At 44.9% G+C, this 24,141-nt stretch overlaps 1 protein-coding gene across 2 annotated transcripts in view; it reads left to right on the top strand.

Moving 5' to 3' along the window:
* The first annotated feature begins 450 nt into the window (after positions 1 to 450).
* LOC124064743 (glycine receptor subunit beta-like) overlaps positions 451 to 24,141 on the top strand; it is a 68,716-nt gene continuing 45,025 nt past the window's right edge. Inside the window, exons 1-2 of one of the 2 annotated variants that reach the window (XM_046399448.1) lie at positions 451 to 940; positions 12,658 to 12,790. In XM_046399448.1, coding sequence (XP_046255404.1) covers positions 12,663 to 12,790 — 128 coding nt within the window. In that variant the 5' untranslated portion in view covers positions 451 to 940; positions 12,658 to 12,662. Of the gene's footprint in view, positions 941 to 12,626; positions 12,791 to 24,141 lie in introns of those variants that run through there. The other variant, XM_046399457.1, reaches the window with a different exon arrangement.

Consider the following 24,141-nt stretch of genomic DNA (forward strand, 5'->3'; position numbering starts at 1 on the left):
TAGGTGTGTAGTGACAAGGTAAATATAAAAATGCACATTGATACTAAAGCATGTGAAGTGAGTTTTAGGATTAAATTGCATGTAGGCCTACTGTATATAACGCTAAGCCAAAGGTAAAGATGAAACTCGACATGCGGGTGTGCTTACACTATTTGAAAATGCGCTAGCAATTAACTTGCAAGCCAACACTAACTTTTGGCTTAAGCTAACATTAAAACTTTTAGCCCTCATATCTCGGTAAGAAAAAGACAGGGACAGGGGCAGTAGACATGGGAGAGAGTACCGCTAGTTAAACTAGCTCAGCAACATATCTCAAGTTGAGAGGCCAGAGTTTGAGGAAACTTCACACCTATAGCTAGCTAGCTAGCCATTAGTTAGCTAATGGCTTTGTCAGTGAATCATTGTCATCAAACTGTATTTTTAACATTAGTTCATGTTGAAACAACCAACTGGTTTGCTGTCAGTTTTAGACAGTGACATTAAGGGTAGGGGGTTATTGCCATTTGCTGGAAATTAGAAAGTTGTATCTCTGTGCTTACATTGTATTTTTTTAATTTGTCATTCATTTATTTTTATTAAGTTACTTAATACTATTATTTGTGCTAGCATAGCTAGGCGAACCAAAGCAGCCTATCAATGATTAAATTTCAGTGTGTGTGTAAAAAGGTTGTGAGGGGTTAACAATGCTGTCCTTCTTTCCCCTAGGCAGGCAGAAAGCAATCTGGAATAGGATGTAAGAGCGATGCAGATAAAGGAACACAGTACAGCAGAGAGAGAGAGAGAGAGAGAGAGAGAGACAGAGCACATAGATAGACAGACAGAGAGAAAGAGAGAGACAGAGACAGAGAGAGAGAGGACATACAGTCAGGCTCTAGCTAGAACAGCAACTCAGTGACAAACCACTAAATTCGTGTAACGCAGCAGAACTGATGCACCAGAGGTAAGAATCAAAGGAATACACAATCTCTCCTTTCTTATGTACTGTTTTTTGCAGTTGCAATCTTCGGGCTGTGTGTGTGTGTGTGTGTGTGAGTGGGGAGGAGCAGGGGAAAGCAGATCACATGGAGTAATAAACCTTGTTACCTCAGACTGGAGGACAATATTATAAGCCTTATGGCACATATGTGTGTTGGGGAAAGACTGTTTTATGCCTATGTGTGTGTTGAATGCAAGAGTTGTTACTCATTTCTTGCTTGCTATCAGAGAGGGAACAATGTCTATGCATGTGCATTTGATCATAACAGCTTCAGAGGGCTGTGTTATCGTATCTTGACAGTGTAGTCAAATGCCGCAGTCCCCTCCACACACCTCCACCTAACCTACACACCTCATTCTCATTCTCATTGCCACTTTCCTCTCTTCCCATCTTACTACTTTCTCTCACTATGATTCTGCAAGCTGGATTAATTGATTGCACATTTTTTTTATTACTAGGACAAGTCAGTTTGAACCTTTGCAAAAGAGGCAATACAGTAAATCTTGTTATTGCTGATTACATTTACCCAGATGCAAATTTAAAAAATGAACAGAATTATTTATGGACTCTTAGGTGTATGTATATATGAATAACTGTTTATATTGCTCTAACTTTTTCATTTTTAGCCAGTTCTATTCTAAATTTAATAACATGCGGTTATGTTCTATTTGTGTAGCATGAGGGAGACTACAAACACACAACCCAGTGCCTTTGTGCTTTGAGCAAGGTCTACCACATTTTACAGTCTGTGGTTAAATTGCACTGAGCTCCACACAGCCTATGACAAAAATACACTCATCATCATCACAAAGGGAAGCTGAGAAATTGAATTAAGTGCAGCGAACCTTGAGATCATCACTGCCTGCAGCATTTTCTGACAACCCAGCCAGTCCAACTGGACCAAATGTCATCGCTACTGATTGCCCGTAGAAGAGAACTAAAGGAGTAAGCAAGAGTGATTAATCTTTGGCCCACTTTGATTTTCCCCATTTCATAAAAATAATCCCGATTTAACTCCTGCATACATCAGCTTTAATATGAAATTTTCTCTGGATAGAGCATTGGCTGTTATGCCTGAAATGTGCCTGAAATGTGCTTGACTTCAAGGTTATAAGGTCTTTCATAAGCACCCACACTAGACTAAAAGAAAACAGCTCAGATCCCTGCATCACACATATCCACTGCAACAACAGATGGTAAGCGAAAGTCCTGAACTTTTGATTTTTGGTAACAACATCACCTGACGATTATTACTCTAGTTAATCTTTTCTTACCTGGAAGTTTTGAGAAGACAACCAGAGAGAGGGCTACGAGCTGCCAAAGTACTGTTAAAACGAAGTTACAGATCAGACCTGCTGCTGTCATTGCCTCGTTTCTCCATGGTACTGTGGACTGTGCTTGCTGTTACTGTCAGTGAAGACCAAGAGGCAGGTTTGCACACTCTTTGCTTTTTGCACTCCTCTTCTGTCCTTGTGAGCTGCCACAACAAGTGAATTTCCCCACTGCGGGATCAATAAAGTTCATCTTACCTTATCTTATCTTATCTTACTTAAACATGCTACACTGTTCTAGACTGGACATAATCTCCAGAGTAAGGTGCTTTATTTTTATTATTTTTGAGTAAAGTGACCAAATAGTTTGTGACTCCCTGCTCCCAAACAACAATTCAGGCCTGCAACAGGGGGTTATTATTTTTATTAATTTGATGGTTTGCTTGTGTGAGTGGGGCCTCCATTTATTTTGAAGTGAAATGACATGTAAGGTCATTGATTCAGACTTGCACTGAGATTATTCTGTTTACATAGAAAATAAGTTTGTCACAGGGAAAACTGGAGAGCAGAGCTGATTGAACAAACTCCTAGCTGATTGAGCCCCTCCCTGCAATTCGTTGCAGGAAAAAAAAAGGTGGGCTACATTTGTAACTACTTCAGTCAACTCCACAGCACAGTCTCTGGAATATAACATCCTAGAACTCCATTCGGGTCAGTTAAACTGAATTTCAAGAGCGAAGGACAGACAATGAGCGAAGGAGCACACAAGCAGAGATGCGTAGCACCAGCAATAATACCTTTTTTTTCTAAGGTGTTCAGGGCTCAGAACAATAACTTCAGTTTTGTCTGAATTTAGAAGTAAAAAAATTGCAAGTCATCCAGGTTTTTACGTCTTTAAGACATGCCTTAACTAGCTGATTTGTTTCATCTGGTTTCATTGTACAGTTTTGTGTCATCTGCATAACAATGAAAATGTTTCCTAATAATATCACTGATAGGGAGCATATAAAGGGTGAATAGTGTTGGCCCGAGGACAGAATCTTGGGGAATTCCGTGACTAACTTTTGTGAGTATGAACGATGCATCATTAACATGAACATATTGAGACTGATCTGATAAAAAGCTGAAACCAGCTTAATGCAGTTCCTTTAATGTCCATCAGATGTTCAGATCTTTGTAATAAGATAGAATGGTCAATGGTGTCAAATGCAGCACTAAGGTCTAACAGTACAAGGCCAGAGATAAGTCCCTTGTCTGATGCCAATAGCTGTCTCTGTACTAAAGCCAGATTGAAAATCCTCAAATAAAGTATTACTATGAAGAAAATCACATAGCTGATTGGCAACTGTTCTCTCAAGGAGAGAAATGGAAGGGTAGATATTGGGTCAAGTGTGTGTTTTTTAAGAAGACATTGTTGCTGGTTTTACTTGACATGTTAACAAAATTTAAAAACTTGTATACAGTTTGAAGTGCCCACTTTCGACACAAATTAAAACTGAGATTCAGCAAGGCTGCGTCTTGCAGCTACGTCATCTTAAATTGGTCTTGTGATAAGGACGCGCTGGCGCGTCTGTCAACTCCAGGGTGTTAAAGACACGGACTGAAGTAGGTCTGCCTCTCAGGCTACCTGTGGCTCTCATACAGGCATTGAATCTTCCACCCATTCAGTATTGGAATACATTAACATCACAATTGACAGTGTTACCGTGGAGAAAGAGATCACCACGTACCCAAATCAGAAGCCATGGATGAACAGGGAAGCGCAGCTGCTGCTAAAAGCATGCAACAGTGCCTTTACATTAGAATATTTTGCGAACTCTGACCCCTGACCCATGTGGTGGGGCATTCAGGCCATCACAGATTACAAGCCCAGCAAGCGACAGTCATGAATATGTCCTTCCTTGACGAGCTAAATGACTTTTACGCCCGTTTCGACAAGGACAACTTGGAAAAGGCTAATTGAAACAAACACTGTGCTGACCACCAGACCATCACACTCACAGCCACAGATGTTCATAGTGCACTGAGGCGTATCAACCCAAGTAAGGCTGCTGGCCCTGACGGCATCCCGGCATCCCTGGATGTGTGCTCAGAGCATATGCTGAGCAGCTTCCTGAGGTCTTCAGGTTCTTCTTCAGGTTTGTTGATTTCAGTTCAGTATTTAACCCTCCAAGCTAATCACCAAACTTGGTTCTAGGAATCAGTTCCCTCCTCTGCAACTGGATCATGGACTTTTTGACCAACAGACCGCATGTTAAGTCTGTTTACAACCTCTCCACCACCATCACACTGAACACTGGTGTGCCACCAATGTATGGATGGAACTCCACCGTCAAGTTTGCAGATTTTGCAAGGTGATCGGACTCATCAGGAACAACGATGAGACAGACTACAGGGCAGAGGTCAAGCACTTAGTGCACCGACAATAATCTGCTCCTCAACACCAGCAAAACCAAAGAACTCATAGTGGAGTTCAGGAAGGAGAGGGGAGACACACATGAATCCATCCACATCAACGGGATGGTTGTTGAATGTGTCTCCAGCTGTAACGGTTGCAAGCATTTACATTAATATTTTATGTGAAAGATGTTATTGGGGAGTTAATATTGATTTTATTTGGGTATTTTGTATGCTTACTTGAGTTTCTAAATGAGAACTTTTATTTTGAAATATGCGACCTCTGTATGTGTACATGTGACATAAAAAACAACGTTGGCCAGCCACAAGTTAGATGGACTCTAGCCTGGCATCGATAGAAACGCTGAAAATTCCAGTAGAAATTCAGAGTCTGGTCCAGGAGCACGGTACACTACAACAATAAAAATTGGTTGTACTAGTTTCCAGATTGGGTGTGAAAGACTAAGAATAAGGCTTCTAAAACTAATAAAGTAATTATTGTTATTGTTATTGACCCAGAGGTTTTAAGCAACTATAGACCAATATCTAACCTTCCATTTCTCTCTTTGAGAGAACAGTTGCCAAATCAGCTATGTGATTTTGTGATTTCACAAATGACCTCCTATTGGCATCAGACAAGGGACTTTATCTCTGTCCATGTACTGTTAGACCTTAGTGCTGCATTTGACACCATTGACCATTCCATTTTCTTGCACAGATTGGAACACCTAATTGGCACCTAACTGACTGCATTAACCCGCTGGAGTCAACAGACGCGCGGGCGCGTCCTTGTCACGTGACCGGTTTAAGATGACATAGCTGCAAGACGCAGTCTCGCTGAGTCTCCGTTTTAATTTGAGTCAAAAGTGGGCACTTCAAACTATATACAAGTTTTTAAATTTTCTTAATATGTCAAGTAAAAGCAGAGTTACGATAAACAATATACGCAATGTTTTTTCCTGAACATTGTCGCCATGTTTGGTGCACGTTTGGTGCGAGTTTTATGCAAGAAGACGCAGTAAACACCGGCTCGTTGTAAGGAAACATGACACCCTCTTTTCTATTGGTGAAAAAATACACCACAGGAACCAATCAGAATGTGTGATTGGCCACACATGGCATTCTGTTGCTAGGGAAAAGTTGTCCGAGAAACGGCAGCGAACGAGAGATTGTGAACGGCAATAGCGCGTTTTGAGATTTGAGTGATTTATGACATTTGGCATGTTTGGATTGTAGTTTAGCATAGTTAGTGTGTAGTGAAGTGTGTTTAGTGTGTAGTGCTGTGTGTTTAGTTTGTAGTTTAGTCATTTTTCTGGTCTTTGGAGTTACAAATAACGTGGTGTATTTTATTGTGACACTGATTGTGTTGTACTATAGCTGTACTGTACAATAAAATGCCTGACGCATTTCCTGAATTTTAAGGTGAATAGTTGTAAATAACTTCTTGTTTGCTAAATTTGCACATAATTATTTCAAATTTACAATTTATATTTGCATTCTAAGTTATAAAAATTGCTCGTTAAAAATTTTTGTGATTTTCACAGTGAAAAATCAAACTTTTTCCCACTCGGATTTTACATTTTTGTGTGATTTTAGGTCCAGTGTGTTAATACAGTACAAAATGAAAAATTAACAGTAAAGTCACACTTGAGAGGTTGTTCTGAAAAAAATGATACCAAACAAGGCAAGGTAAACCATTTTTAAGTTGAAATATAAAGGTAAATTCAAAAGCATTCAAAAACGGACAATTATACAGAAGACTCCAGAGATTTATCAGATCGATCTCAATTTGTTCCTATTAATGATACATCAGACATACTCACAAAAATTTGTCACAGAGTTCCCCAAGGTTCTGTCCTCAGGCCAATACTATTCACCCTTTATATGCTCCCTATCGGTGATATTATTAGGAAACACTCCATACATCCATACATCCATGTATGCAGATGACACACAATTGTACTTGTCAATAAAACCAGAATAAACAAATCAGCTAGTCAAACTTCAGGCATGTCTTAAAGACATAAAAACCTGGATGACTTGCAATTTTTTACTTCTAAATTCAGACAAAACTGAAAATATTGTTCTGAGCCCTGAACCTTAGAAACAGACTATCCACAGTGATATAGCAATGCTAGATGGCTTAGCCTTGGCCTCAAGCTTGGCCTCCAGTACCCTTCCCAGGGACTCCAAGAAAGCCGGGTACTGTGCACTGCTGTTTGGCCCATAGGCCGAGACAACAGTGAGAGGCTCTTGTTATGTTGGAGAACTCCGACACATGGCTGCTGAGCTGGGGGGCTGTAAGCAAGCACACACCAGCTCTACGCCTCACACCACGGGCGACTCCAGAGTAGCAGAGAGTCCAGCCTCTCTTCAGGAGTTGGGCCCAGGCTGTGCGGGTAAGTGAGCATGACTATCTCCAGCTGGTACTGCTCAATTTCCCGCTAGCTCAGCCCCCCCCCCCTCCCCAAGTGAGGTGACATTCCACATCCCCATAGCCAGAGTTTTGTCCAGGGTTTGGGTTGCCGGGATCCCCATCCACAGCTGTCGCCCAAACTACATTGCACCGGCCCCTTGTGAACCCTCTCGCGGGTGGTGGGCCTACAGGAGAGGGGGCCCATGTTGTTTATTAGGGCTGGAACCAACCGGGTTCCGTGGACAGCGACCCGGCCACCAGATGCTCGCCTGTGAGACTCAACCCCAGGCCTGGCTCCAGGGTGAGGCCGTGGTAACACCAATCCAGGAGACATACACATCCTTGTTGTCATGTCTTTCATTAGAGGCATTTGAACCACTATTAGTCACACCTGCCACCTAGAACCTGCTTGCCTTGAGTGTCCAGGTGAGGTCCTCGCTGATGTGGACCCCCCAGATATTTAAAGCTGCTCACTTCACTTCCAGTCCCTGGATAAGCACTGGCTGATGGGGGCTCCTCTCCTTCCTCATGTCCACTATCATCTCCTTGGTCTTGTCTGTGTTGAGGGTGAGTTGGTGTCCTCACACCATGTCACCAGAGTGGCCACCTCCCTCCTGTAGGCTGCCTCGTCTCTGCCAGTGATGCGTCCTATCACAGCGGTGTCGTCTACAAACTTCAGTAGAGGCCACACAGTTGTGGGTGAACAGGGTGTAGAGGATGGGACTGAGAACACATGTTTGTGATGATGCTGGCTGAAGTCCTGTTCCCTATTCTGACAGGCTGAGGCCTGCCAGTCATAAAGTCCAGGAACCAGTCACAAAAGATGGAGTGTAGTCCGAGGGAGAACAGTTTGTGGTTGAGCTTGTGGGGGATGACCGTGTTGAACGCGGAGCTGTAGTCAATAAAGAGCATCCTGATGTAGGAGTCTTTATTCTCCAGGTGTGAGAGGGAGATGTGCAGGGCTGCGGTGATAGCATCTGAGGTGGACCTGTTGGGCTGGTAGGCGTACTACACGGGGTACAGTGTGTCCGGGATGCTGCTCTGAATGTGGGCCAGCACCACTCTCTCAAAGCACTTCATAATGATGAGTGCTACTGGCCTATAGTCATTCAGACAGGTGGGGGCGCTCTTCTTGGGGAGGGGGACAATGGTAGTGGTCTTGACGCAGGAGGGGACAGTTCTCTGGCTGAGGGAGAGGTTGAATAATGAGGTGAGAACATCTGTCAGCTCATTGGCACATGCTCTGAGGGCTCGTCAAGGAATGTTGTCTGGTCCTGCGGCTTTGCGGGGGTTGATCCTCCTCAGGGCTTTGTTTACCTGGGATGATGAGACGACTGGTGGGGGTGAGAGGGGGGTGCAGTGGTCCAGGTGTCCGTGAGCCTCTTCTCTGTGTGGGGGGTGGAGGACTTGAAGCAGGTGTAAAGTGTTGATGTCGTCATGCAGACTGTCTGCAGCGCTGATGATACTGGAACTGCTCCTGTAGTCTGTGATGTGCGGCCTGATGGCCTTTCTCAGTCTGGCCATCGCAGCTTTGTATTCAGCCTCATTACCAGATGTAAATGCAGTGGAGCGAGCATGCAGCATATGACGTACCTGACTGTTTATCCAGGGCTTCTGGTTGGCAAACTTCCTGACTTGTATACGATATTATCCACACAACAGCTAATGTACCCAGTCACATATTCAGCATAATCCATATCCACATAATTCACAATTCCACACGTGTTGGGCTGCGAGTGTGTTGCGCGCTTACATACGTCATCAATGGAAATTTATCGTTTTTAGCGTGGGATGACATATTCTTACCGTGGGGAATGTTTTTGACGATATGTCGTAAATGATAACATATCGTCCATCCCTACTTGCTACGCATGGCAGAGGTCCGAGCTGTCAAAGCCCTCAATTCTCTGCTTGTAGGCTGCTTGGGCCTCCCTGATGTCCTTAAGCCTTTATTGATCATCACAGGGGAAATGTGGTTGGTGCTGCACCAAAAGTACAGACTGATGTGTAGACAACGCTAAAAATTAATCCCATTAATTTCTCTTTTAAATGAAAAAGAAATTAATTTGAATCAAACACAAGGCATCTTTCTCCTCTTCCCTCTCCTTGCTGATTATTTGATTGCATATTTCCTCCCTTTCTGTTTGAACATGAATATGGATGTGTGGATATCACCAGTTAATCACAGTTAGTCACTAAAGCTATGGAGGTCTGTCACTGGTTGAGGTGACAGGAGGGAGAAACTTTCTTGCTGACAGATCCCAAGACACAATATAGTTTGTGACTATGGTCAGACATTACACCATTCCTCAACAGTGGTACAATTAACTTATTTTTTGTTTTACATAAACAGACACGCACCTTTATTGCTTTAGTCTTACTACTTTCTTTATGTCGGCCTACATATAAATTGTTGACTGACTGAAGACTGATGAATTTTAACTTTTTATATGGTAATATTTGATTAATAATTAATACTTCTCTAACTTTAAACACATATTACATACATATAATATGCAAATATTACTGTCAAAAACTATAAGCAAACTCTGGCTGCCAGCTACTCTACATTGTGCTATGTGTGAGTGTATAAGTGTGTGGAATCTTCTGTCTTTACTTGTCGGGCCTGCAACTGACCAACCAGTCCAAGGTGTGCCCCACCTTTTACTCGTTATCAGCTGGGATTGATGGACAGCTGTTGACAGTGTTGTCCGTGGTAACCAGCCAAGCCAAACCCAGCCTCACAGCGTCATTGGACAAGAGCTCCATTTCAAATCCTAATTAAACATGAATGTACCGTATTTTCTGGATTATAAACTGCTACTTTTTTCTCAAGCTTTGAACCATGCGGCTTATACAGAGATGCGGCTTTTCTATGAATTTTTTTTCAGCCCTCAGGAGGGCGCTCTAGCAGGAAGTCAGTGCAAACTGGAAAGCGCCAGTTTTTATTCTTAGCACATGCAACCCAAGACGCACAACAGTCGCACTTTAACAGTGCGCAGGAAAAAAGTGACATTGGTTTGGTGTTCAGTGGTTTCAGTACGCAGGAGGAAGAAAAATAAAGCAACTTGGTTTTAGTGCACAGGAGGAAGATGAATAAAACCATCAATGACTTTTCTGTTTTGTTTGATCAGCACTTTTACTGCTGTGTTACAGGCACTGTTCAGGTTCAGGTATATGAATAAACACTTATGGTACAAAATGTAATGTAAATATCTTATTTCTCAGCCTGGATATCGGCGACTTATAGTCCGGTGCGGCTTATATGTGACAAAATATATATTTCTTTTAAATTTTAGTGGGTCTGGCTTATATTTAGGTGCACTCTATAGTTCGGAAAATACGGTAGTGCAAATTTCTCACCAAGAAGTGAGTCTAATAATGACTTTATTTCTTTTGTTATATTTGGTATTAAACACAGTAATGAAACTGACCTGGTTAAGACATAATACGCAGAATATTTTGGTTGCTCTTTATAAACACAATTCAAAGTGTACCATTCCTCCACAGTTTAACAGCTGAGAGAAGGGGAGAGAGCCAAGGTGGTTGAGTGAGCTGAAGAGAGAGCGCAGTGGTTAGCACAAACAGAGAGGGTAATCAAAGAAATTAAATGTTTTTTTCTTTCTAACTGTTTCACAGTGGTTGTGTTCTCAAACAATAATAAACACAACCAAGCCTCGACACAATGCTCTGGATTTTGTTTGAGTGCTGCCTGTCTCTGTGCAGCTCACACACAGACCTACAGTTCTTTATGACAGATGGAGAGAGCAGAGGAGTCCATGGAGAAAAAAAAAACCTGGTTTCTACATTTGTCCCAATGTTGGGTTGTTGGCAGCGGGCTGCACAAAACAAAAACATAAAAACACAGCAAAGTACTAAGAAACTAACGAAAGACAGACGACAGGGTTTCTGCAGATATAGACTCCACCCACCACTGTGATTGAAAGAACCTTGTTTGGTATGAAACTGTAGATTGTTGTTTTTTTTCCTTTTAATTGCTTAAATTGTAAGTTAAGGTTACGGAAAAAATGTGGTGATGGTAAATGGATAATACTGAAAATCAGTTCATCTATGCCATGGAATAACATCAGTAATGTTATCTCTTGTGAACTATGTATTTAAAAAAAAAGCCTGCAGTGTGTAACTTTTGTCACTCCCTTCTAACAATGACATTAATTACTCAAGTACTGTCATCCTGCGTTTGACCCTGTAGACTGCCCCTCTGGTAAACCAATCTTTGCAGGTTGATTTAAAATGCATCCCAGTTTAGGAAAGTCACCACAGACTCCAGATTAAAAATATATATAAAATAATAAAAATAAATAAATATACTGAGTAGTCCCACACTGTAAGTTAAAATAATCCAGTTAAAGCAAAAAACAAAGAAGGGGACTTCCCCTTACAAACAGTGGGGATTGGTGTTGTTTCTTAGCACATTTACAAATTCAAATCTTTATCTAGGTGATGATTTGTCAACTGAATGTGCTCATGTCTTGATGTCTGATGTCTCAGTGAACACAGTCAATCCCGAAAGCCACAGCCCCATGAGATCACCTTCATTGAGAGATACTCTCAAGGAAGGGTATAAGAATGACCACAATTACAGCTGGTTGGTACAGCAAAAAGAATAATCCAAGGCAGGTTTAAGGAGTGTCACAGATGTGGTTCTTTTATTCATTCATCTTGGCAAACAGCACAGAGTCATCAGAGCAGCAACACACACATGTTGTTAAAATGGTGCCTATATAAAGTGTGTCTCACCTAATGACCCTGGAAGATTCCACCCACGGGGATCCACTGCCAGCCAACATAAGTAACCCACCATTTTTCTTTCTTTATATACATACAAACATATTCCGTAACCTATACACACCCATTTATACCAACTATTACTAAAAACAAACACATCTAAATCACCTTGCATTTGTTGTACTACACTGCACACATATCCATCACCCCACAGCAATTCACACTTGGTTTTCCCCTGGAACTATAAAATCTATGTCCGTTGCGTAGGGAAGCCTTTTGCTCACACACCCTGAAAACACAACAACTGGTGAGTACACAACACTTTTTGATCTTCTTAGTACGCACACTGAGCAACCCAATACAGCTCAATTTATCATATTTTTAACCAGTTAACACATATTAAATATACACATTTAATACTATGTCCCTCTCCTCTAGGTAAAACTGCGTGGCCCACACAGCACCTATCAACAAAGTCAAAATCAGACCTGAAAAAGGACAATGAATATAATGATAAATATTCAATAAATAAGGTAAATATATCCATATAAATGTGTAAACAAGCAATGTGTTAAAATGTATTGTGCAAATCTTCAATAAAGCGCTGCTGCTCTTAAAGTGTCTGTGCAATTATACTCAGTCAAAGTGTGTGGTGCTATATGTGTAAACCAGGTGATGATGTGCCCCTCGTCACATTGGGAAAACAAGATATGTCTAAGAAAAACTGATGTGTAGCTTGGTACTAAGTCTCTTATGCAGTCTTAAAAGTCACTAAGTTGGCTGTGCTGCTGAGGTTATTCTTACATTTTGGTAACATGTTTGAAAGCCACTTTATAACTCTGTTTTAGGCACCATGACCCCTGGATTGAAGCCTATGATCTTGCTGCTGCTCCTGCTGCTGTCTTGTTGGCAATTGACCACATCCAAAGAAGGAAAATCCACAAAGAAGGGAAAAAAAGGAAAGCAAGTTGTCTGTCCATCGTAAGTAAATATTATCCAAATGTACCTTTTTCAAGATGTTGCCATTACCATCACCATTATCCTCACAGCTGGTCATCGTTATATTACACCACCATGTCACATTATCCAAATATCATTATGTGAGCACATTAAATATACAGTAGTATGTATATTGTTCTTAATGTTATGTTCATAATGACAATATGACCCACACTGTCAGCAATGCAAATTTTTATTTTTAGAAAGTAATTCGCTCTGCATCGCTGTTTTAGCCTCAATAGAAGACAAGGCTAAACAGCTACAACAGCTATTAACACCAAAATTAACCTGTTCCAAACTAGGCTTGTTCTTGTGACTCCTGCTCAAAAATGAATATAAATAAAAATAAAATGAGTATATCTCAGCAACTACACTGTGTATTTGAATAATTTTGATATCAAAATGAAGGTAACAAGTGTGAGATTATTGTGGAAGTGTAAAAACAAGTATACACGAACCAGGTCAGAATAAATCCAGATGATGGACTGTCCAAATTCGACATTTTGGCACACCTGTACCATTTGAGGTTTCTCAGGTACCAAACTATAAAACTTATTTTATGTCAATGTAGGGCAGTTGCCTAATTGCATCACAAGGTGTCGCTGTTGCGATGTGTACATGACAGGGATTTAAGCAAAATGTCCTTTCGGAACACCGTAGCCTAGACAGTTTGGTGCCATAGTCCCTCAGAGTACTTCCCCTTGCCCCCGCAAGGTTTCTGGAGCAGTAGCCACTGTGTTAGAGAGTGAGCTGACAGACTGTGAAATAAACGCTCGGCGAAGGTCTTGATCACAATTCCGAATCCCCTCTCTGGTGACTCCTTTCCCCCCGGCAAGTACACTTCCCCAAAAAACATCATAACATCACAACACAACGCAGAGTCCAGGGGAGGTGTGGAGGGACGGTCGGCCAGTCTGGGTTACATCTTTTGGTGCCGTGACCCGGATTGTGATATCCTGAGTTACCGAAGACTGAGACTGGCATTGCCCTGCGACCCAAACGCTGAGCAGCACTCTACAGAATCATCAGCGAGTGAACTTTGTGCCTTACTTCAGCTTTGTGGACGTTCTGTCAGCTGTGTCGTAAGAGGCCGGTTCTTTGTTGACGTTTGGCTTCCTGCAACAGTGCCTACACAGAGTGGTGGAATCATCAGCAGTGTATCCTTATAAGTGTAAAGAAGTGGGACATTTAAGTGAACTGTCTTAAAGACATATATGTATATTTTTTTCTTTACTTTTCTGGAAAAAAAGGAACTTGATTTAATGTTATTGGGGTAAATCTGGTGTGTTCTGTTATAGAAGCTTTGTAGTTATATTCCACCTAGTGTTGCTAGTGTTTATTAATACTCTTTATGCTAAATAGAGTTTTACACTGGTTGTTGGTTTTTCAAAGTTTGATGCGAATGCTGATTGAAGTTTGATTGTGCATTTTTAGCATTTTTAGCTTTGGCTGTTTTATTGCGTTTTTGTATAAGATATCAGAGTAGTGCATACACAAAATCCCACATAGAACATTAACACACTGCAGACATTTTGCAGTATACATATTGAGCCAGAGTTACTGTCTGAAAAAAAAAAATGTTGAGTGATTACACAGATTCCCAGCTAACACTAGATGTACCCTCTGTAGCAGCCACCAGCATTCAACCCCTGCATGGTCCTGCAATAAACCACTACAGTGACCCAGAAAAGACCCGACATCGCTGTTTGAGTGAGGGTGCAATGGCAGGCCCCAGCACAGTGAGCACACAGCAGCCAGTGAAACCCAGACCACCTGAAGGCATCACTAAGCTTGCTGACCCTCACCTTGCAGTACTACACCTACGACCACCAGACCAATGGGCAGCCCCCAATGCCTGGATTAGGCTCACAACTCACCCCACCGCCCCCAGTGCTGACCCCTTATGCTGATCATGGTGCTATGCAAGCCAGAGCACCCAATGTTGAAGGCTTTGGAGCTAGTATGCAGGCCGTCTTGCCTGTTCTTGATGTCAGCCCAGTCATAAGCATGGGCTTTGTCCAACAAACTCAAGCTAACCCCCATGGAACCCCAGCTCCACCGCCTCTTCAAAGTACTCCCTACCCCAACCCGCCATGGATGCAAATTGCACCGCTGCCCTCCACAAAACGGCCAACTACCAGTACATGGAATCCAAACACAACAACCCCCAACCCCCTGAATGTGGAAAACACAGCCTTTAGCCACACAGCTCCTCTTCAGGCCCCCATGTCAGCGCACCCACAGACTGTGGTAGCTAACCCACAATCCAGCATGTATCCCAGCGCCTACTCACATACTATGCCTCCACCACAACCCTCAAACCCACTCATGCACTCATACCCAGCTGACCCACCCCCAAAGACCCCTGCCATAGCCCCAGCCAATGTCAGTGTCCCGCAGATGTCCTATGGTGGGTTCTTGCAGACTCATCAGGTGAAGAATGTTCAAGTGTTCACTGGTAATGCAGATAGCAAGATGCTGGTTGACGACTGGATACGTGATATGCAGTATCTCCTGGAGGCAATAGAGCTGCCCACACACCTCTGCTTTTCGACTGTTGTATGACACTTGAGTGGTGAGGCCAGAAAACTGGTTCTGAACCTGCCCCCTCATGAACAGACACCAGAAAAGGCTTTTGATGAACTGAGGGCTGAGTATGGGGATGTGCAGGGCTCCCTGAACCCACTAGCCCATTTCTATGAGCGCAACCAGCGGCCAGGAGAATCTGCCTGTTCTTATGCTATTTCACTGGAGTCTACGTTTCGGGCTGTAGAAGAAAGTCAGAGAGGCGGCAGACCCTTTCCTGATCGTGACAGTAAAATCACCCGGCAGTTTCTAAGGGGGCTTAATGATGAGGAGGTGTATGCAAGAGTTGCACCCATGAAGCCCAGGCTCCTAAGCTTCAGAGAGCTACAAGTTGAGCTGTGAAACCTAGCAAGAGAAAATAAAAAGTTCCAGTCACCTCACAAACCAAAGAAAACATTTACACAGATGTAGGTCGCTTCTGAGTGCAGCGCAAATGTGAAGGCAGAGAGAACAAAGCATGTATCAGAGTTATCTGAGCTGACAGAGATGGTCAAAAAGTCCATCTCCAGCAAATGCTACTCCCAGTGCAGGCGTCACATGCTATCGGTGTGGGAAACAAGGACATATAGCTCGGCTATGCAGAGCTGTTTTTCCAAACCCCAACACAGTCTGGGCTCAGCAACCCCAGTCAGTAACCCCTGCAGAGGGAGGCATGCCACAGCCACACCAGTCTTTAAACGCCTGAAGCCCATGGTAGCTGGGGCAACTATGGTCGAGCAACAAGGCCCCTGACTGCAGGAAAAAGTGTTGAGTGATGGAGGAGAGGGCCCCCCCTTAGTGTGCCCTAGGAACGAGGGAGGGGTGGAAGTTAACAGGCTGAAGTGCAGGGCTTTCTCAGGTTCACAAGTAACTAGTATTACACACAGATACTGGCGTGACCACCCCACCCTCCAAAACCTAAAGCTGCAGCCTTCTAAGGTACCCATAGAAGGTGCTGGGGGCCAGAACGTCCCCTACTATGGTGTCCTGTACATTGAACTGAAAGTACTGGGCAAAGAGTTTAAGACTCTACCAACTTTTGTTGTTCTAGATTCTGAATATCGCTCCTCGGTCCCTCTGCTTGTGGGGACCAATGTCATTCGCGCCGCCAGAAGCCACCTCCAGGCAGTCCATGGCCAACAGTTTCTCCACAGAGTCAAAGAAAGTCACCCGGAGTGGTATACAGCTCTACAGGAGGTTGGTGACACCAAGCAGAGCAGAATGGACGACATTGTCAGCCCTGCTGTGTACACTGGCCGTAAGGTTCACATTCCAGGAGGAAAAGAAATAGATTCTGCAACTCTCTCAAAATCTCTTGGTCATAAAAGTCCTTGCCAATGTGAACAGAGGTTGCGCCCCAGTCAGAGTAATGAACCTGTCCCAGCGTGCCATTACTATCAGGCCACAGGCACACCTGGCCAATGCTTTCTTGGTGGATGATGTGGATGTCCCTGAGAAACACCAGGGAGACGGCGACCATGGAGGGAGCAGCGAGACATGTCTAAGTTTTGATCAGGTGGTGGCGGGTGGTTGTGTAGATCTCAGTGAGGCAGCAGTGGAGGATGAGCATCAGCGCACACTGTTGAAAAAGCTGATTGAGAAGAATGCAGGTGTGTTCTCACAGCATCCCACAGACTAGGGTCACACAAAAACTGTGCAGCATGAAATCCCCCTGGTTGACCCCAAGCCTTTTCAACTCCCATATCGTAAGATCCCCCCCTCCCAGTGGCAAGATGTCAGGAGGCTGTTGAGAGAGATGGAGGCTGCAGGAGTCATTAGACCCAGTAAGAGTCCATATGCCTCGCCAGTAGTGATCGTTACTAACAAAGACAGATCTCTAAGATTGTGTATCGACTACAGGAAGCTTAATGCCTGCAGTACAAGAGATGCATTTCCCCTACCAAGAATAGAGAGGCCCTGGAGGCTCTGGGGCAGGCAAAGTACTTCTCTACTCTCGACCTCACTTCTGGTTACTGGCAGGTTGAAGTGGCAGAGCAGGATAGACAAAAGACAGCATTTAGCACTCCCAAGGGGTTCTTTGAGGCCAACAGAATGCCATTTGGCCTGCAAAATGCTCCGTCCACCTTCCAGAGACTCATGACCTGCTGCTTTGGTGATCTCAACTTCACTCATCTGCTGATTTATCTAGATGACCTCATTATTTTCTCCAAATTATTGGTGCCATAGTCCCTCATTAATATTGGGATTTGCTGCTTACTACAGGCGGTATGTGCAAGACTACTCCGCCTTAGCCGCTCCGCTCTACCGCCTCACAAGTGGTGACCCCAGAAAGAAGAAAAGAGGGGGGGGGGATAATGCAGGTTCAGACCCACCCTTTGTATGGACTGTTGAGTGTGAGGAGGCATTTCAGTCCTTAAAAGACAAGCTGATGACTGCACCAGTGCTGGGCTACCCAGACTTCAGCCTGCCTTTCATCCTCCAGACGGATGCCTCTGCCGGGGGACTTGGCGCCATCCTAGCACAGGTGCAGGATGGAGCAGAGAGAGTCATAGCCTACGCTAGCAGGGGCTTGACCCCAGCGGAGACAAGGTATCCAGCACACAAACTAGAGTTCCTTGCACTGAAGTGGGCAGTGACCGATAAATTCTATGACCGTCTCTACGGGCGCAAGTTCACTGTCCAGACAGACAACAACCCCCTCAAATATGTGATGACCACAGCAAGGCTGGATGCTACAGGCCAGAGGTGGGTGTCTCGGTTGTCAGTGTTCGATTTTGACATTCAGTATAGAAAGGGTCAGAATAACTCAAATGCAGACGCCCTCTCCCGCCTTACCAACATGGAGGTCTCCGAAGTCCTGCGCTAGTGGGAGTGGGGGGAGACACAAACCACGCCTGGCCCAGACAGCCCCTTGAGTGAGGCAGCTGCTGAGCCAGAGGCGGTTGAGCCCAGTCAACCCCCAGAGTCAAGTGAGCCCTATGGGTATGTGGGGACAGAATTGCTGCCTGCCATGACAACACAGGATTCGTGCATTGTAAAAAGGGGATCCAGTCATCGGCCCTATCTTGCACTGTAAGAGCCGAAACCAAAAACCATGCCGTAGTGAAACAGTTGAAGGTGGTGGGCAGGTGTGCCTTCTCTTAAAGGAGTGGAGGAGGTTAGTGATAAGAGATGGTATCATGTACCGCTGCATCCAAGACTGTCAGAGAGGGGCAGCAGATCAGCTAGTATTACCAGAGAAGCTCCGCGCAGCAGTCAAGACCGCTCTCCATGATGACTCAGGGCACTTGGGATTTGAAAGGACGTTGCAGATGATAAGAGAAAGATTTTACTGGCCAAGAATGTCCCAGGAAATCAAGGCTTGGTGTGAGCAGTGTGAGAGGTGCTGTCTGAGGCAGACCCCGACTGCAGGCCTCAGGGCTCCCCTGGTCAGCATACATAGCAGCACACCCATGGAGCTTGTGTGTGTAGACTTTTTGACCCTAGAGAAATCCAAAGGCGGCATAGAAAATGTGCTCATTGTAACAGACCACTTCTCCCGCTATGCACAGGCTTATCCCACAAAAGACCAAAAAGCTAGCACAGTGGCCAAGGTGCTATGGAGAAACTTCTTCTGCAGGTTTGGTTTCCCTGCCCAATTGCATGCTGACCAAGGGCGCAATTTTGAAAGTGCTGTTGTGAGAGAGTTGTGCAAGTGTACTGGCATCACTAAGACCCACACCACCCCCTACCACCCTCAGAGCAACGGTACAACTGAAAGGTTCAACAGGACACTATTAAACATGCTGGGGACATTAGAGCCTCATCTGAAGCCCCGCTGGCATGAGTATATGGATGCCAGATCACATGCATCCAATTGCACACGGCATGACTTGACTGGGTATACGCCATACTATCTCATGTTCAGCAGACATCCCAGGCTCCCAGTCGACCTCATTTTTGGGCTCCCCATCCAGAACCAGCCATGTGAATACAGTGATTATGTCCAAACTCTCCATGACTGTCTGTCACAGGCCTATGAACAGGCTAATCAGATGTCGTGGCAGGCTAAGGGACAGCAGAAGAAGTACTATGACCAGAAAGCAAAGAGCCAAGTCTTCAACCCTGGAGATAGAGTCCTAGTCAAAGTGTGTCATGTGGAGGGTCGGCAGAAACTGGGAGACAGGAGGGAGTCTTGCCCATACATTGTGGTGAAAAAGCAACCAGGCACCCCTGTGTATGTCGTAAGGCCTGAGGCTGGAGGAGCAGAGAGGGTGATCCATCGCAATCTTCTCACACAATGCATGTTTCTTCCAGTGGAGCAGGTCGACGAAGCAGTGAGAGAGGAGGCTGGGCTGGATCTGGATCTAAGTGATGCAGGCACTGAGTTGGATACAGCAGAGGACTCAGGGATGGAGGATACTGACAGAGCAGAGGGAGCCCCGCAAGAAACGACACACGGACAGAAGGAACACACCAGCACAGGAGATATGAACATGGACGCAGGACAAATGAGTGAAGAAGAGGGGGCAAATATAACTGCAAGTAGTGATAATGTACCTCAGGGTCCCAATTCTTTTAGGAGAAACCCACAGAGAAACTGATGTCCCCCAAAGAAACGGCTGTGAATCAGCAGTGACCAAGTCAGATAGTACACAGGTACAGCAACAAGATTATCTCTATACATAGGTGTATAGAGATAGAGGTGTAACAAATAGTTCTTTCCCGTCGAGAGCTCTGGCTTCAAAAGGCTTAACCAAGGGTTCGGTATTTAAACCGATTTTTCTAACTAACCCCCAGTCCATTAAACTTTCATCTGCCCCAGAGTCAATGAGTGCCTTAAGCTCAGTAGAGACAGCATGGTGCGTTACCTTGACCGCAGTGAGATGACGTGAAACAGGGCCGGTCACCGTGCGTAGACTCACCTTCGTAGGTCTTTTAACTGGGCAAGTTACTACGAGATGACCCTTTTCCCCGCAGTAAAAGCATCGACCCTCCTCCTGACGTCGCTGTCGCTCCTTGGGAGAGAGCCGAGCCCGTCCAAACTGCATGGGCTCCCCTTCATCCTCTGCGTGGGGGAAAGAAGGCTCATGCGAAGACAGGGAAAGACTGTGTCCGTCCGATATTTGAGTGCTGGAATAAATCCTCCGCCCTCACATTCCGCTTCGCCGCTGCCTGTTGAGCTCGCAGAGACGGCTATCAGTCCGAATGGCCAAGGCGATCAGAGAATCTAGATCCGGGGGAAGATCCAGAGGAACCAGCTGGTCCTGAATGGAACGCGCCAGCCCTTTCAGGAAAATGTCATAGAGAGCCGTGGAGTTCCACCCGCTCTCCGCTGCCAGAGTGCGGAAGCGAATGGCATAATCGCTCACCGACTCTGTTCCTTGACTCACTCCGCACAGCTCTCGTGCTTTTTCACGATCCGAGGTTATTGGATCGAAAATCATAAGCAGAGCTGCTTTAAATTCAGACAAGGATTGACAGAGTTCAGAGTCCCGTGCCCACTCCGCCGTAGCCCACGCTCTCGCCCGACCGGTCAGATGGGAAATAATGAACGCTATCTTAGACCTGTCGGTGGGAAATGCATGGGGAGAATATTCAAAGTGGATTGAACAATCAACCAGAAACGGCTTACATTGGTTGGGTTCCCCGGAAAACCACTCAGGAGAGGCTAGCCGGATTCCCGTTCCCACGGCGAACGGAGATGGGGCTGGAGAGGAGGCTGCCAGAGCCTCCGGATCCACGGGTGATCCTGATGTCTTAGCCTGATGACTCTGGAGTTCTCTCACCTGGCTGGACAAAGCTCCGAAGTGAGAGGCCATGGCTGATTGAAATTCCTCCTGACGAGTTATACGGGCTTCTTGCTCCCGCAAGGCGGCTTCCAGCTGCCGGGTCTCCGCTGAGTCCATTTTGACCAGTGTGTACTGTCAGGCTGGGGCTCGGAGCAGGACTCAGATGCAGAGACTCGTGTAGCAAAAACAATCTTTATTGCGAATGTCTGTGACAAATCCTCTAAGCAGAGTGTAATAACAAAGTGGCTATGAAAATTACCTGTCGTGAGATCTTCTCTAGAAGAGAACCCACGGCTATGAAACATTAACAAAACAATGAGAAAACGAAAGCAGGCTATAAGAATTAACGAACAGAAAATGCTCCCTAAGGAGGAATAATATTACTTACAAGAACGAAAAATCACTCCAAAGGAGGAAAAAACGAAATCACACTATAAAGAACTACAACAAAAAATCACTCAAAGAGAGGAATGGCTATATCAAAATACTAACTAGAAAACTAAGCTGCGCTATGAAAAAGGTTAAACAAAACTCACTCAGAGGATTCAACAAAGAGATTCAATAACAAGATTTCTATGACTGTGGCAAGGTACGCTGGCGTGATCATACGAAGACGAAACACACTGGCACAAGCCAAGGGAAACGCAGACTATTTGAACACACGAGGGTAATGGGAAAACAGGTGGAAACACTCAGGTAATCGGGAAGACAATCAGACTGGAGACACGAGGAAGGGCAAGTGACCTGAAACGAGAGGAGAGTTATACTTCAAAATAAAACAGGAAATGACGAGACAAAAACCCAAAACAAGACAATACCTCACCGCGGTGTGACAGAGGGGTCAGCACACCAGGATGAACAACCACATAAAGGATGACTCAGCAAACAAAACAACTAGTCACACGCAAGTGATGACTCAGCAAAACCCAAAATGACTACAGAAGAATACGTCGGCCGTATTATTCAGAGCCAAGTTGGTGATAACCCACGTAATGTTGCTTGTATGGTCACAGAAGAGAACAATGGGCGGAAGCCTTTGAGCGCCACGTACCCTTTTGTTACGGCTCGTGATCGCGTGCTCGGACTTTCGCCTCACCGTTCAGAAAGAAGAATGTGAGGAAAGATAGAAATGAAAATACAAGAAACACAACCCAATAAAAGAATCCACTCTAATTCTTTTGAAACTCGCGTATCACCACACAATAGCGGACTCAGTAAACCGGAGCTTATCTGCTCAGCTATTGGTCCTTTAACCGGTGACGTGCGGTCTCGCTGAAACGGCGGAAATGACTGATTGGAAAACAAAATCAATCAATGCAGCACTTAAAAGTTACAGGAAATCATGTGTAAACAACCCTACGTTACACTATCTCTGCCCAGACATAAGCCTCTTACTTTGCGTTGCTCCGATCTTTCGGAGTTTGAAATAATGATCTGCTTAAACGTTCGCAGCGTCGTCCTCGGCGGGATGCTGGCGGTTACTCAGATGATGCGGAGTGTTGATCTCTCGGCGGCAGCAGAGAAAATCACCGGTGAAGAAGTTAACAAACTTTGTTTCGTCCTTAACAAAGTCTGCGCGCGGCTCGTTAACGTGCGATCAGCTGATTGCCCAGCGATCCACGTCGGATGAAGAAAAAGGAAAAGTTACAGAAAAAATACAGCAGTCTGTTTCTCGGTCTGCGAGTTGCAGAACTGTGACCCGGGATCTAAGATGATGATAATCAAACGTCTGATTGTTGCTCCCTTTTGGCGGTTTGGACACTTGGAGAGCCTGGAGCTCTCACTGTCACAGCACGCACGGGAAAAAGCAAAGGCTGATGGTCGCAGTGACCTTTTATTACCTGAGTGACGTCACCTCGGACCCCCGTGGAGATGGCTGGCACGCAGCCAATGTCCGTGCCGGTTCTGAGTTTAAACTCAGGAATTTATGACTAGGTGCACATCATGAGTGGGGTCTCTAACAGTTAGTCACTCTAACTCAGGCCTTATGGGTTACATGTAGGCTGCTCTATTGTTCTCCAGAGCGCATGGCCAGAGATCCCAACACTTAGATGTGCTGATCTTCATCCCAGCTGCTTCACACTTGGATGCAAACTGTCCCAGTGCGAGCTGGTTGTCAGTGTTTGTTGAAGCCACAGAACTGATGACAACGGGCAACCCTTGACACACTACCTACAATGCAAACCAAGCTCTCACTCAAGATTGAATAGTTCTGTAAGGCAACTGGATGTGAAGTTTTTCTAGAAGACGTTTTGCCTCTCATCCAAGAAGCTTCTTCAGTTCTAACTGATGGTGGGGAGAACTGGAATATACTGTATTTACTGAGGGTATGACAAAAGGCAGTTGGTAACAAAGTTGCCTCAGGTCCCTCCTATTGAGTGGGCCGTTAGGGTGTTAATGTGAGGGAGTTCTTATGGGTTGTAGACAACCCCGTCAGAATGGTTTTGGTTACATGCCTCTTTGATGTGTGAACCTGGTGGGAGCAAGTGAGAAGCGAAGCTTTGGGTATTACTCCTAAGAGGGCCTTGTAAGTGGGTGACAGGTTGTGTCTTAGACCACCTCCTCTTTTGAATGATGGTTTTTCCAGGTTGACGAAGATGGCTTCCTTTACCCCTCTCTCAAACCATCTGTCTTCCCTGGCCAAAATGTGGACATTATTGTCCTCAAAAGAGTGTTCTTTAGCCTTGAGGTGTAGGTGAACAGCTGAGTCCTGTCCTGAGGAGTTGGCCCTCCTGTGTTGGGTCATGCGCTTGTGTAGCAGTCCAAGAAGGCAAGGTTGTTATCTTTCACACCTTCCTGGGTGAACTTGATGTTTCTGTCCACTGTATTGATGTGGTCTGTGAATGCATTGATATCCTGGGTCTTGATTTTGACCCATGTGTCATCCACATATCGGAACAAGTGACGTGAAGTGGATGCTGTTCCCATGTAGTGTAGAGCTCTGCTCTCCACTTCCCGCATGTAGAGGTTCGCCACTATGGGAGACACAGGGGAGCCCATTGTGCACCCATGCTTCTGCCTGTAGAATGAATTGTT

Source organism: Scatophagus argus, chromosome 2, assembly GCF_020382885.2.
Source record: "Scatophagus argus isolate fScaArg1 chromosome 2, fScaArg1.pri, whole genome shotgun sequence".
In the NCBI taxonomy this organism is placed as follows: Eukaryota; Metazoa; Chordata; class Actinopteri; family Scatophagidae; genus Scatophagus; species Scatophagus argus.